We start from the raw sequence: 14,191 nt of genomic DNA on the forward strand, positions 1-14,191 counted from the left end.
GCCCCCTGGGGCCTTGGTACTTTCATTTCAGGCTACAAACTGGGTGGGTCTCCTTGACCCTGAAGTCAATGGCACCAGTGGGGAAGCTCCTTCTTCAGTCAAGATAAGCGACAACCTCACACAAGTAGACCGATGTCTACGTCGTGCTTGTGGGTCCTAAAACAGGTCTTTGAAAGATACTTGCAAGCCAAATGGGTAGCAATTAGGCATTATTTAATTATTCCTGAAGCTCATGAACAAGAAAATGGCACAGAGACAGGTCATCTCCCTATCGCTGAGTTACCCTGGAGACAAGCCTCGTGCAAACAAAATCCTTCTCCAGGACACACACAATGCCCAAGAACAGGCTGGGCCTGAGGACCTGCCTAGCATCGGGGGGCAGAAGCACTGCCTGCTGCAGAGACAGCCACGAGTGCATCCCCACCACCATCATACTGCTCACTCTGCTGAGAAAGGGTGAGGTTTTAAAGGATATTCACCAGCCTCAGATGCAGGGGAATGTGCTTAGTTTAGCATTTACACATCTGACACATTAATGACATATCACTCAACAATACTTCAAGGGTAACTAACTCAAAAATTCTTTATTTAGTAAAATTGTCACATTTGATGTCAATGGAATACACAAACTCAAGTGTGCTACAAACAAGATGTACAGAGCCTCACAGCTCTGGGCAGTGCTGCAGAGTGCACCTGCCTCTCGTCTCCCCGCTGAAGTGGCAAGTTCAAGCTTTTGTTTAGCCCAGGGCTGCCTGGAACACTAGTGCCCAGCACCATTCCTGCCACCTCTGCCCCCAGAGCTGGCACAGGGCTGGTGAAGGCCGGGCAGGTGAACCTGGGACAACGCTGGTAGCTCTACAAGATTCTTCCTCCTGCCTGTAGCTCCTTCCCGCTACCCACCCCAGAGCTGCAGGGCCCCTAAAAGTTTCTTAAGAAACGGGGCTGAGGCCTGACTGGGCTGGTCACCAGGGGCTGCCCTGCAAGCCGTCCATCGGAGGAGGGAGGGAAGACCTGGGAGACTTCCAAGGCGCCCTACCCCACCACATCTGAACCCCTGGGAGGAGGGAGGAGATCCAGGGAGGGCCGGGCCCACCCCTGCAGGGCTCTGGCTGGCATTGGTCACCAAGGCCTCCAGACACTCCGGGCAATTTGGGCTGCGGTCAGGCTGCCCAGGGCTGTGGGCACCAAGTCAGACCCCTCAGCAGGAGCCCGACTCAGTTCAGCCTCAGGGGCCTCCTCCAGGTCGGAGCACAGGTCGTCCCCGGGACCAGGGAGGCTGGGTATCGGGGATCCCGGAGCCCCTCCCGCCGGCCAGCCACTCCGCCCAGGGACTCCAGGTGGCCCCGCCAGGGCGTCCCCCAGCAGATCCTGGAAGCTGCTGCCCTCACGCAGCGGCATGGACTCGAGCAGATGGTTCAGGAGCTCGGCAGCGACGGTGGCGTCGATGGCCTGGCACGTGGACACGAACGTGTGCACCTCGTGCATGCACTGGATGTAGCCGGCAGCGAAGCGCTCGCTCGCTTCCGCCTGCAGCTGCTCGCGCTCTGGGCCCGAGGGTGGGAGGGAGAGAGCCGCGTCCCGCGCGGTGAGCCGCGACTGCGTGGCCCAGCCCACCCGGCCCGCGGGGACACTGCTCACCCAGGAGACGCGGGGGCGCACCCTGCTCCGGGGGGAGCCCTCGCCGCCAACAGGACAGGGGCGCCGGGAGGGAAGTCCTCCGTCTGGCGGGGGTTGCAGGCGCCCGCGGCCGGCGCCCCCGCCCGCCCCGCCGCCACTCACCGCGCGCCCGGCCCCGCAGCACACCCTGGACCCGCCGCACAGTCAGCTCCAGCACCTCGGCGTTCTCCAGCTTGGCCTGCACCTGCGCGGGCGGGAAGGGCGGTGAGCCGGCAGCACGCTCCCGGACCCGCCCGCCAGCCAGCCCGCCCCGCAGCCCCACGGCGCCTGCCCGGCCGCCGCACCTCGGCGCCCGCCAGCAGCAGCCGCAGCTCCTGCAGGCTCTCGTTGATCCGCGCGCGCCGCTTCTTCTCCACCAGGGGCTTCCGGGCCTGCGGGGAGAGGGGCACTGAGTCCCAGCCCCGCACAGCCTCCCGCCCGCTTGCTTGCCCACGGCCCCGGCCCGCACCTTGCGGTCTCCCCGCGTCTCCCAGCCGTCCTCATCCTCACGGCTCACACGGTCCCGGCCAGGCGCCGCGGGTGGCGCCATGCCCGCTCCGCTGGGGGCGCGGCGGGGACTGGGAGCAGCGGGGACGGAGAGCGGCGGGGACCGGAGCGCCGGCGTCTCGGCTACCCCGCAGCCGCCCAGCAGCAGCCCAGCGGTCCGCGCTCCTCGCGGCTTCCGGCCCGCCGCGGCCCCGCCCCTTTTATAGTCGCTTATTTGCATCTCAATGCGCCGATTGGTCGCGCGGGCCCGGAGCCGCCGACCGCGAGGCGCGCTACAGCCAATCGGGGCAGCGCGCTTTGTGCGGCCCCGCGGCTCTGACGGGCGGCAGCTGGCTGAGCTAGGCTGGGCCCCCAGCCCGGCCTTCCCGAGACCCCCGCGGGGGCGGCACCGGGGCGGCGACCCCGGGGAGCTGCGGCCCTGCCTGCGCTTGTTTCTCTCCGTCTGCTGCTCTAGGACCACTGATCTGCCGCGCGTGCGAGCAGGCGTCCACCCGTCCGTCGGTCCGTCCACTCATTCATTCACTCATTAATTCATTCATTTCCCTCCTTCACCGATGGCGCCTCCAGAGCTGAGCGCTCGGGCCACGGGCCCCAGGAGCTGCTTCCCTGGGGTGCAGAGCCACAGCCAAATCCCTGGTCTCCGGACCTAGAGGGGTCTCAGGTCCCGGCTGGGGTGGCTGCCAAGTCCCGGGGAGGCAGGGTCCATTGGGCAGTGGTGGCGGGGCGGCTCGTGAGTTTCCTCCGGACTCGTCCAGACGCCGGGCCGGACCCCCGACGCCGCCCTCCGCCAGCACTGGAGTCCTAGTGGGGCGGGGTCCCCTGTGCTCCCGCCCGCGCCGCTCTCCCCCGGGGCTCTGCTCTCCGGGTCACTACCCGCGTCCCGCTCTGAGCTCCCCCATCTCCCCCTAGTCCCCGTTGGCCCCCCGGGGCCCCTCCCTCCCTTCCCCTGCACCCCGCCCGCCTCCCTCCTCCCCTCCTCGTCCTCCGCCCCCCGCCCCCCACAGGCCCGCCAAAGCTGCCGTCTGGTCCCCGTAACTTGATGCCTGTGACAGTTGGCAGCTGCGGCCGCTTCGGCGGAGAAAAGCGGCGGCCGCGCCAAGAGCGACAGGTGTTGGCCGCGCCTTTGTCTCGCGCGCTTTGTCCCGCGGGCAGGCGGCGGGCGCTTGTCCCGACTAGACGCCCGCGACCCCCACATCGCGGCGGGCCGCCCATCTGCCGGGTCCCTCCTAGCCGCGGGCGGGGTGCGTGGGCAGTGGGGCCGCGCCCTAGGGCAACGCCCTGGGGACCCCGGCCGGGCTCCTGCGACGTCAGTCCAGACGCTGCGTGGAGGAGCCGGAACGCGGAGACGCCTTCTCAGACCCCAGCCAGCCGACCACCAGCCTGCCCTGCACAGCACCTGCCTTCCTCAGTCCCCTCTACTCACCCGTGCTGGGATCGTCAGGGTCTGTTCGGAGCCCCTCCAGGCTATAAGCGTCCCTGGATAAGGGCACAGTCTGACCTAGGACCCCCTGTCCACCTCCCCGCACCCCCAGCAGAGCCTGGCCTCACAGAAGCGCTGCTAGGTAGGGAAGGTGAGGGGTGTCCCTGGCAGGATGGGCTGGAAGGCCGCGTGGGAGGGGAACATCACGGGACCCCAGCAGCTGAGCGCAGCGACAGGACTAGGCTGCAGACCTACCGCCCCACTGCCCCTAGAGAGATCTGACCGGCCTCCCACGACCCCTTTACTTCTGCCTCTCCACCAGAGGGACCCCTGCAGGCTTCCCGCTGGGTGAGTTTGGTGAGAGATTTGAAGGCTCCCAAAGTCACCTAAGTCACCTCACTGACCTCTGTAATTACCTGGGACCCCCTCCTGCCCGCTCCAAACTGTCCCTGCTCTGGCTCTTGGTTGCTCTGTGAGCAGGGTCCTGAGATTTCCCCCAGCCCAGCATCACTCACCTGGGTGTGAAACTACCCCTTTACTTCACACACTCCCCACCTGCCCAGTAGTGGGGCTGGCAGGGTGGGGCTGGCAGGGTGTGGCTGGAGTGGTGGATCCCAAGGAAGTGGATTATTGTTCTGTGACTTTACTCTCCTTCACCACTTAGACATCACCCCAGGGAAGGAGAACGCCCACTCCCCCAAGTGACTACAATGACATTTCCACTACTTTGAGAAACTGTGATAGGGAAAAATAAACTCACTGATATTTCTTGTACTCCCAAGTTTGCAAACTGATTTACACTCCTCTCATTATCCAAACGAACAAGGCCAAGTAGATGTTTTAGGATGCTCTCATCCTAAAACATCTGCTTTATGTTAGGCAATTTATATTGCAACAGGATGATCAGGGCCCCAAAAGGGGACTTTGGGTAAAGCCTGATTGAACACTTGATTGGATGGGGAACTGGATTTCAGGGGCAAGGAGGACATGATAAAGGCAAATGGTGCAAGCAAAAAAAAAAAAAAAAAAAAAAAGCAACTAGGACCTCTAGGGAAAACAAAAGCTTCCCAAGAAAAGAAATATAATCTTAGCACATTACTTGGCTCAGGAGACAACAGTTTTCACAGCCACAACAATGTAACACTGTTCAGAGGGTTTTAACGTTTAGAATTAATCTATACAGAAGGCAAGGAAGGATTGTTTATGGTTATGGGACATGATATAAAGTTGACCTTGTAAAAACAAAAGACAGGTGATAGGAATTATGAGAGAGGAGGCTAAAGGGAGGACTAGGGACCTCAAAAGCCTTGTCTGACAGTGGAGTGGGTGGGGGTTGAGGGAAGGAGAATAGAGAAGGCTGTACATCAGCAAAATCCTTCTTGGTTGGACTGGAAGTTGCCCAAGGTCCCCTCTGCAAGGTCAGCTTCAGTTCCCTTTAGCAGTGCACTGGCCTGCTGGCATAGCCTTTTTGTCCCAGAAGCCTGGCCTATCTTGGGGTCACCAAGCCCTCCCTCCCTCCTTCACAGCAGCCTCCCCTAGCTAACATTTCCTGCCGTTTGTCCCTTGGGCCAGTCCTGCCTTCAAAGTTTGTCTGAGTATGGACTTCCTGAGCATTTGAGCCCTTTGATCTCCCTAGAGCCAGGAACAGAGGCCAGCAGAGGCTGGGCAGGGTGGTGGTTGCTGCAGGGGACCAGTTAGCAGTGGGGGTGGCAGGCCATAAATCCCTGGGGGGAACAAAGGCAGCTGCGGCCTGTAGACTGTCCAGGCCCCTTGTGGGCAATCTGCCCAGGAGACTCAGAATCTCCATTTAATTTGGAAATAAAACCCTTGGGGTTGTATGGTAAATAAAAATATAATTAAGAGTCTCCCAACAGCACTCAGAGGTTCAGTGAAACCACCATATTTGGCTATTTAGGGCAGTTTGCAGAGGCCTCTGTGCTTGCTAGGAGGACTTTGCCTTTTATCCCATCAGCACTTGGAGTTAGGAAGCCAGGCTGGCAGACAGAGGAGAGCCCCTCCCTTCTGCTCAGGGAGCTTCTTAGAGGCGGGGCATTGGGTTCAGGATCCATTCAGTTCTCTGTTTCCACCCCCAGGGTCATGGTTTGAAGAGTGGGAGGGGTGGCGAGCAACTCTTAGGGCTTCCACAGTTTTGGCCTCACAAGGCTTCATTCATCACTGTGAGAGAAGGGCTGGGGTCAGGGGACTATGCTGCCCTGCCCATATCATTCGCAATGGATACATGTGACCTTTCTGGTGGAGCCTCCTGACTGCCCCACCTTTAACCCTACCTAGCCTTGATGACCCGAAGACAGGCAGCCAGCCTGGAAAGGCCAGGTAACCCAGGGCAGCGATGCATGGAAGAGAGAGGTGCGTGGAGGCAGAGCTGGGGGTACTCTGGAGCTGAGCCAGACAGCTGCACCCCTCCAACCGAAAGTGAAGACTGTGGGTCATAACACGATTAGGTTTGCATTACACAAAGTTCATTTCTGCAGCCTGAAGAAGGGTGTGTGTGTGACACACACAGGAAGAAAGGGAGCCAGCAAGAATCAAACGCTATAAGGGAGCTGACTGCGAGGCAGCCTTTGGGATGTAAGATTCTTTAATGCAGAATTTCTGGAGTTCCTTAAAAAAATTTTTTTTTAATAATCTTTGATCTCTATTCAGGTTTTCTTCTGTGCTATGTGAAAAATACATACAAGTAAAAATAAAAATATACTCGCTTTATTTACCAATTTTCTAAAAGGCAAACAGGTCATAAAAAGACACAAGCAGTCAAACAAATCTATTGCACTGGGTAAAGAAAGTTTGGTTTGCACACGAACAAACCACTTGTCCAGCAAGGCTCAACAAATCATCACACAAACTCTGAGAGCTTATTTACATATCCTTTTTAGGAATATATTAAAAAGAAGGCTCAGTTTAAAATAGAGAAAAAGTGTTTAACACCTGTATAAGCACACACACTAAAGAAAACATGACTCGATGCTTGGCATCATGTAAACAAATTCACAAGATGATCCTATTAAGTCAACTGCTTGGCACACGCTGAAGCTACAATCAATGAGCATATATTAAATAACAAAATAATGCTGATGGTAAACATTCATAACAGCAGAGTAAGATTTTGGCAGTTTTGTGTTTCAGTAACATACATGTAACCTTAGATTAACACCTATCCCTTCATGATCTGACTTTAGAGGCAAGAAGCAGTTTTAACAGCTAATTGCCGTAAGAATGCAGACTGCTACCTTATCGTAGGCATAGGCAGCTGATGTTACTTTGTAAATTAACGAAAAATTAAAGTGTTCTTGTGTTTACGAAAAATAGGTTTAATATTCAGGCATAAGATGGTTTTTCTGTGAAAACCTAGTGGATTACAAAGAGATTTCACTTCCATCAAAAAACAGAAAACCCTGGTCCAGGTCGGGCGCGGTGGCTCACGCCTGTAATCCCAGCACTTTGGGAGGCCGAGGTGGATCACTTGAGGTCAGGAGTTCGAGACCAGCCAGGCCAACATGGCGAAACCCTGTCTCTACTAAAAATACAAAAAATTAGCTGGGCGTGGTGGCGGGCACCTGTAGTCCCAGCTACTCAGGAGGCTGAGGCAGAAGAATCACTTGAACCTGGGAGGCAGAGGTTGCAGTGAGCCGAGATGGTGCCACTGCACTCCAGCCTGGACAACAAGAGAGAAACTCCATCTCAAAAAAAAAAAAAAAAAAGAAAAAGAAAACCCTGGTCCCTTTTAAGCCTCATAGTCTTGGTCCAATTTTAAGTCAACTGTTCTTCAGTGATAACTGTGAATTCACACCAGGTATGAATATTAAATTTTCCAAACCATCTTTGGAATATACAATGCAACATGAGGTTTTGTAAAAAGTTGGGCAGACTGGCCTCACTTTTCCCCAAGTGTCCAAATGACTTAAAAGTGCTGGGGACACTGGCAGAGGCCTAAAGCTGCTCCGAGAGAGGTTGGGCTCATGAAAAGAATGAGGGCTGGGCACCCAACCCAGGGTGCAGAGGGAGAGGTAAGCTCACTGCACCCCTGAAAATACAGACGCAGTTGCAAGCTGTGGGACTGAGTGGCAGTGGCTGCTCTCAGCCAGAAGATGTGATGTGGGCTTGGTGGAAGCTGATGTCTGGGTGGCTCCAACGGAAGAAGACCAAACAGGACTGGGTCCCACATGTGTTGGTCACAGCCTGGTTTGCAGAGGGAAGTCACCATAAAGAGATGACTGATGACATATTTCAATCTCCGTATCGGCCATCATGGTCTGAAAAGGAGACAAGAACGATGCAGAAATATGCAGAGGGTCTGCGTGTGCATTCATCCGATGGAGTTGGCCACACAAACCACTAGGCTTCTTTAGTCCAGAGCAAATGTTTCAACTTTGTTCACTACAAACAAAAGCTATGTCAGATTGAAATATTGACCACACCAGAAGCCAAAGCTGTTGGTTTGCCAAACAATGCTTCACACCATTTAATGTGAAACGTTTTGAAAGAAAACTAGGAGAGGCTGCTATCTCCACTTGGTATGTAAAAAAAAAAAAAAAAAAAAAAAATCTACCTTGACTAAATGATAATTCAGCTAAAAAGCAGTCCCCAAGAGAGGACAAAATTTGATCTGATCCAAACACCCTGGGAAAGCTCTGGAAGCCAGAGTCCCCAACTGGTGCAGCAGACAGAGGTCTCATCACAGTCACAGGACTTCTGGGAGCACTGAGGCAACTTCCCTGACACGAAGAGGCGTTTAGTCTTTCTCAAGTTAAATAACAGCTAAAGTCTCTTCCCATCCCACAAAACTCTACATATATATTTTATATATAAAAACATATTTCTTTCCAAACCCTCCCCACTCTCCAGTTTTAAGTCACCCCTTCAGAAAACTATGTTTTTTTCTTTTTTTTTTTTCTAAAACAAAAAAAGCAACATGAGCGTATGTGTCCATTTCAGTGGAAACAGCCATGAAGATCTTTCGACTCTTCCAAGCACCACCTGTGTAGCTGCTGGCTGCCGGGCTGAGGGGGGCAGGGGTTACGTCTGCTCTTCCATCCTGTGATTCAACGGGGGTCCATTTTCGTCTTCTTTGGTGTCCAACACTTCGCTGAGTCCCAGAGAAGGAGTATCTTCCTCATATGGTATGCAAATATTACCTTTTTCCTTGTTTTCACAGTAAACACATTCCTTAAAAGAAAAAAAAAAAAGTGAAATCAGTAATAAACTTGAGATCTGAGTTGTTCCAAAAGTCATTCAAACTGGCTGGGTGCGGTGGCTGATGCCTGTAATCCCAGCACTTTGGGAGTCCGAGGCGGGCGGATCACGAAGTCAGGAGATAGAGACCATCCTGGCTAAAACGGTAAAACCCCGCCTCTATTAATAATACAAAAAATTAGCCGGGCGCGGTGGCGGGCGCCTGTAGTCCCAGCTACTCGGGAGGCTGAGGCAGGAGAATGGCGTGAACCCGGGACACAGACCTTGCAGTGAGCGGAGATCGCGCCGCTGCACTCCAGCCTGGAGTGAGACTCCGTCTCAAAAAAAAAAAAAAAAAAAAAAAAAAAAAAAGAAAGAAAAAAGTCAAACTGAGTAAGGGGCAGGTGACCAGGTGTCAGCCAGGAGGCAGCCGGCAGCAAAAGCCAAAATCCCTGCCCCAGGAGCTGGCACTTTGTAGCAGAGAGGGACAATGACTAAGAGGGGCTCCAGAGGCATAGAGTATATGCAGGACATCTGTGATTTTCAACTGGACATTCACAGCAGACCACAGAAAAGGTGACACAATGGTTTTGAAACGCATCCACACTCTTTGCCACTTCTCCCTCAAAAGGTGGGGCCTAATTCCTTTCTCCTTAACCCTTGGCTGGAGTCAGGCATTTGCCTCTAACAGAGTATCTGACTTCTGATTCTAGGTCCTAAAGGCACCTTGGCTTCCTCTTTTTCTCTCTGGGGAAGTCACCTGCCACGCTGTGAGGACATCCAGGCAGCCCTACGGACAGGTCCCCACAGCAAGAAGCTGAGGCCTCTGCCAAGAGCCAGCAGCGCATGACAGGCCTGCAAGTGAGGCTCCTGGAAGCTGGTCCTCCAGTTGGCAGGTGACAGAAGCCCCCACCAGTATCTTACCATCAACATCAGCAACAACCCTGAGCTAGCAGTACCCAGCTAAGCCGCTCTCAAATTCCTGACCCAGAGAGACCATGCAAGAGAATACATGTTTGTTGTTGAAGTCACTAAGTGTTGGGCCATCTGCCATGCAGCAAGGGATTACTAATGCAGCAGCAGGTGGAAAACAGACTCTAAGGCAGCCAGGGTGAGCCACAGGTCTCTTTGAGGAAAAAGGATTCCAAGCAAAGGGCTGGGTACATGCGAAGATCCTGTGGCAGGGGCCTGCCAGGGCAGTCCGGGAAACAGCCAAGGGGCCAGTGTAACTGGAGAGGAGGGAAGGAGAGGAGAAACGGGAGATGAGGTAGATGTGGATGGGCGGTCAGACGTGTATGACTTTGCAACCATTTATTCTGATTGAGGTGGCACAGTGCTGGCAGGGATCTGAACTGTGGGGGACAGATTCTGACTGAGGTGACATGGGGAGCAGTGAGTGCAGCTTCGAGGCCACTCTGACATGCAGGGCTCATGCCATGGAAGCATCCTCATGGCTTGGACCTGTGTGGTGATGCTGGAGGCACTAAGTGATGGGCTTCTATCTACCTTCAAGGTTGAACCCAGACAATTTGCCAACCAACTAGCTGGGGCCTAAGAGTAGAGCCTGGGATGCCTCCAGGGCTTGCAAGGTGTGGGGGGTTGGGGGGGAAAGAGGTACAGACACTGAGCCGGAGGGTGCAGAGAAGAGGAAGAGCCTGTGGGGAGGCCAAGAGGTCAGAGGGACAGCCTGAAGAGCACAGGGCCTGGAGGCCAAGGGCAGCAAGAGCCCCCTGGAGAGAGCCGCTCACTGCTGCCAGTGGTCCCTGGGATGAGGACTGAGAAGTGACACTGTGTTTGGCTGCTGGAGAACTTGAGACCTTGACAAGAGCAGCTTCCATGGTGTGTGTGGGCAAGGGGTTGGCAGAGAGCAGGAGAGTGGGGCTGGTGTGCCCATGGGGCCAGTGGAAGGACATATGCCTGGAGAGCATGCCAGCAGGAACTTGTTTTTTCCACCATTATTTAACACTCTCCATGGACACTGACGGTTTGTGATAGGAGAGATTTTTTTGTAAAATCGAAAACAGAATTGAAAGAAAGAAAACACAGATTTCAGCAAGTGACTGAGATTAGATTTTTCAACCTTTTTAGAAACAATGTTGAAAAGCCACTGGAACAAAGTTAGGTCTGAAGCAGACCTAGTGTTGTCGTGCCTTTAAAAAAAATAAACCTTTAATCTTAGAAGTTTTTTTTTTTTTTTTTGAGACAGAGTCTCACTCTGTTGCCCAGGCTGGAGTGCAGTGGCACGACCTCAGCTCACTGCAAGCTCCGCCTCCCGGGTTCACACCATTCTCCTGCCTCAGCCTCCCGAGTAGCTGGGACCACAGGCGCCGCCACCACGCCCGGCTAATTTTTTGTATTTTTAGTAGAGACGGGGTTTCACCGTGTTAGCCAGGATGGTCTTGATCTCTGACCTCGTGATCCGCCCGCCTCGGCCTCCCAAAGTGCTGGGATTACAGGCTTGAGCCACCGCGCCCGGCCTAATTTTACAAGTTTTAAATTGATAGAAAAGTTGCAAAGATAGTACGGAGAATCCCCATCACAGAGCCTTTTAGGGCCGTATCAGAAATCAAGTCCCATGAGCTTACTGCCACATCGATGGCTGCGGGCAGGCCACCCGTCTGCATCCACTGGTGGACCTCGCGCAGCTCCTGCTTCTGACTCTCCGTGAACCTGGGCTGGAGTTTCTGCAGGAGCTTCAGCTTCTCTCTGTCCTCCTTCAAAACTGCTTCTAAATTTCTTCGCAAGATATTTAGAAACTGGTAAGCTTTCAAATGTCTTAAGGGTTTCTGTTTTTATTCTTTCAGTATAAATAATGTAGTTTTAGATGATTTTAATGCAAATTTCCTTTTCTTTAAAAAAATTACCGTTTAAGGTAACTTAATCTCCCTAGTAAAGAATCTGTAGTTTTTCTATGAAAATGATGATTCTGGTCAAGATTTAATTTTACTATATTTTACAACAGGCCTGGGAGTTGGGTATCTGCAGGTGTAACCTTGTCCCCCGGGGCTTGGTTCCACAACAGGCATGGTTCATCTGGGAGATTCTTGCCAGTAGGATGGCCTTCCCCTGTCACTGGCCAGTGCTGGTCTGGACTACAGCTACCCTGGAGATGGAGCCTCCATATCCACTAGCTGACCAGAGGACTTAGGGCTTTGATAGGGTTTGGCTCTGAATCCCCTCCCAAATCTCATGTGGAACTGTAATACCCATGTGTTGAGGGAGGGACCTGGTGAGGGGTGGCGGGATCATGAGGGTGGTTCTCCCACGCTGTCCTGGTGACAGTGAGTTGTAATGCGATTTGATGGCTTTATAAGTATTTGGCAGTTCCTCCTTCGCTTGTGCTCTTTTCCTGCAGCTTTGTGAAGAAGGTGCTTGCTTCTCCTCCCTTCCATGACTGTAAGTTTCCTGAGGCTTCCCTGGCCCTGCAGGGCTGTGAGTTAACTAAACCTCTTTCCTTTATAAATTACCCAATCTCAGGTATTTCTTTACAGCAGTGTGGAAACGGACTTATACAGGGTTCGTTTTTCCTTCCTTTCTTTCCTCCCAGCTTCTCCTGCCAAGTGGGTGCTCCGCAAGGGAAAGGACCACATGCAGTTCCCTACGGCAGCCTGATGTGGACGCAGAGCCCCTGGGTCACTGCAGAGCAGCCAGCTCCCTGGGCTGGTCACCTACCTTGACACTTGGTTCCTTCAACTCTAAGTCAGACAGACAGACAGACACATCCCATTTACCTCACAGGGTTACTGGGCAACAAAGCAAGAGATGCTGGCACCAATGCTTTGTAAAAGTTGAGCGTGGCACTGTGAAGGAAGCACCGGGAGCCTGTCTTCCTCGAAGGCCGCAGGGTGTGAATCCACAGGGCCCTGGCTTACCCTGGCCACACTGCAAGGCCATGGCCATCCTGTACTAGCCTGGTAGAATTGTCCAGAGGGAAGCCTGCTTCTCTGCTGCACTCAACTAAATCTCAGTCTTTCAGAGGGGTGTCCTGCCCCATCTGAATGACCTTGACCTTGCTGTTTCTGGGAACTCCTGAATCCCATCCCTCCCCAGGTGCCTAGGAAAGCGCTGGGTGGTTACCGGGAAGGCAGCTGGTACGTCATCATGACGCTGCTGTCCGCATCTGCCATCAGCAGCCAGATGGGATCCTGCAGGACGCACTTAATGAAATGCTCACTTTCTTCCATACCAGTGTTCATTTTTGCTTTGTGATTATTCTCTGAGGAGTCAATGCTTCCAAAATATTTGCTGGTATGACTTGTGTCACTACTGCCTTTAAAAACAAAAAACATGGTGCATCAAAACCTTGACATATGAAATTAAACCTTGCATAATGTGCTTCCTCAAAGTCAGAATGATTTGAGAGAGCCCAGCCCCTTCTTAGGTATTGGGTATGTGTGCCAGTGCACGTTCCCCTTCTCTTCCCACTTCCTGAATGCTCTGGGTAATTAGGAAACAGGATCTCTGCTAGTGCCATGCAGGCGATTCTTTCCTGTGAAGCCCTGAGCAGCTCAGGTGGAGCTGCGTGTTACAAGCCTTGACCTTCTCTCCCAAGCTCTCACCATCTCCGCTCATGCGGACCACAGGGCACCGCAGTTTCCCACAAGGGGAGGCAGCTGGCCTGGAGCGCTCCCTAGCCAGCCTCACCTGTGCAGCAGGCCTGCGAAGGGGGACGAGGTGAAAGCTCCCTCCAGAGAAGTAGGGGAGCTTCAATTTTGTGGAGTGTGTGTGCATTTTTGGTGACTGAGATTCCAGATCACATGTGAAAGATCCCAACGGGTAGAGGCTTGCAGGTGCTTCACACCCTCAGTTCACACAAGTGGAACTAACGCAGGAAGGCAAACCACTATCTGGGGAGTCAGAGGGATGGTCCAACAAGGAGCCAGGGTGAGGCCTGCAGGCACTGAAATCAGAAGCAAATAGGGAGGATGTGGAATTCTGACTAGCTAGGGCTGGCCATGCTGAACAGGGAGTGTGTGTCTGTGTGGGTGTCTGCATGGGCTCTGACAGCTGCTTGGGGACTGCCGGTGATCCCTGTCCTGAGCACAGAGGCTGGCCTGCGATTCTGGAGCAGTGCATCCTGTGGGAACCTCCCAAGTGCCTAACACCCCGCCAGGGCCAACATACCTGCCCGACTCGGGGAGGTGTCGCAGCCCAGTGAGCCAGAGCCCAGTGACTCCGAAGCAGCAGAGCCCGAGGCTGAGCAGAGGTCCTCATTCAGCAGGAGGTTTAGGAGGCCGCTTGATGTGGAAAGGGCGTCACTATTCTGCATGTCTGAGGGTTCGTCACGCTTTAGGGACAGGAATAGGGGCTCAGTCAGGACACAGCACATTCAGCAGGGTGGGGATGGGGGGCATGAGTGGGGCGAGGGTGGAGGGGAGCTGTGGAGCGGCTACGAGGTTCACGACCAGGGAGGGCTTA

General features: G+C 54.0%; 2 protein-coding genes across 6 annotated transcripts in view; both read right to left on the reverse strand.

Annotated features, from left to right (window-relative positions):
• Nucleotides 1-557: 557 nt before the first annotated feature.
• Nucleotides 558-2,366, reverse strand: HES6 (hes family bHLH transcription factor 6). 2 transcript variants are annotated; one of them, XM_015111473.3, is made up of 4 exons: nt 2,126-2,364; nt 1,962-2,048; nt 1,780-1,861; nt 558-1,544 (listed from the first exon to the last, which is right to left on the reverse strand). In XM_015111473.3, the coding sequence occupies exons 1-4, from the start codon at nt 2,204-2,206 to the stop codon at nt 1,120-1,122; spliced, it is 675 nt and encodes a 224-aa protein (XP_014966959.3). In that variant the 5' UTR covers nt 2,207-2,364; the 3' UTR covers nt 558-1,119. The 2 variants fall into 2 exon arrangements, with proteins under 2 accessions (XP_014966959.3, XP_014966961.3); XM_015111475.3 differs by having other exon boundaries at nt 569-1,544; nt 1,820-1,861; nt 2,126-2,366.
• Nucleotides 2,367-6,288: 3,922 nt separating this feature from the next.
• The window catches only part of PER2 (period circadian regulator 2), a 44,973-nt gene continuing 37,070 nt past the window's right edge, over nt 6,289-14,191 (reverse strand). For 2 of the 4 annotated variants that reach the window (XR_013402259.1, XR_013402260.1), the window contains exons 20-23: nt 13,898-14,060; nt 12,851-13,039; nt 11,359-11,509; nt 6,289-8,767 (exon numbers count right to left, since the gene is read on the reverse strand). Coding sequence is in view for 2 of the 4 variants with exons in the window: in XM_015111476.3 (XP_014966962.3) it covers nt 8,618-8,767; nt 11,359-11,509; nt 12,851-13,043; nt 13,898-14,060 (657 nt within the window). In the remaining 2 variants the exon portion in view is untranslated. Of the gene's footprint in view, nt 8,768-11,358; nt 11,510-12,850; nt 13,044-13,897; nt 14,061-14,191 lie in introns of all 4 variants that reach the window. The other 2 variants (XM_015111476.3, XM_015111477.3) reach the window with 1 other exon arrangement.

This window comes from Macaca mulatta, chromosome 12 (genome assembly GCF_049350105.2).
Source record: "Macaca mulatta isolate MMU2019108-1 chromosome 12, T2T-MMU8v2.0, whole genome shotgun sequence".
Lineage (NCBI taxonomy): Eukaryota > Metazoa > Chordata > Mammalia > Primates > Cercopithecidae > Macaca > Macaca mulatta.

Bases quoted from the DNA above. Each gene is read 5' to 3' on its own strand.
- HES6 (XM_015111473.3), bottom strand. From the start codon at position 2,206: ATGGCGCCACCCGCGGCGCCTGGCCGGGACCGTGTGAGCCGTGAGGAT. The intron at 1,862-1,961 runs GTGCGGCGGCCG...CCGCCCGCGCAG, and splicing joins TGCTGCTGGCGGGCGCCGAG to GTGCAGGCCAAGCTGGAGAA. The intron at 1,545-1,779 runs GTGAGTGGCGGC...CCTCGGGCCCAG, and splicing joins GCTGCGGGGCCGGGCGCGCG to AGCGCGAGCAGCTGCAGGCG.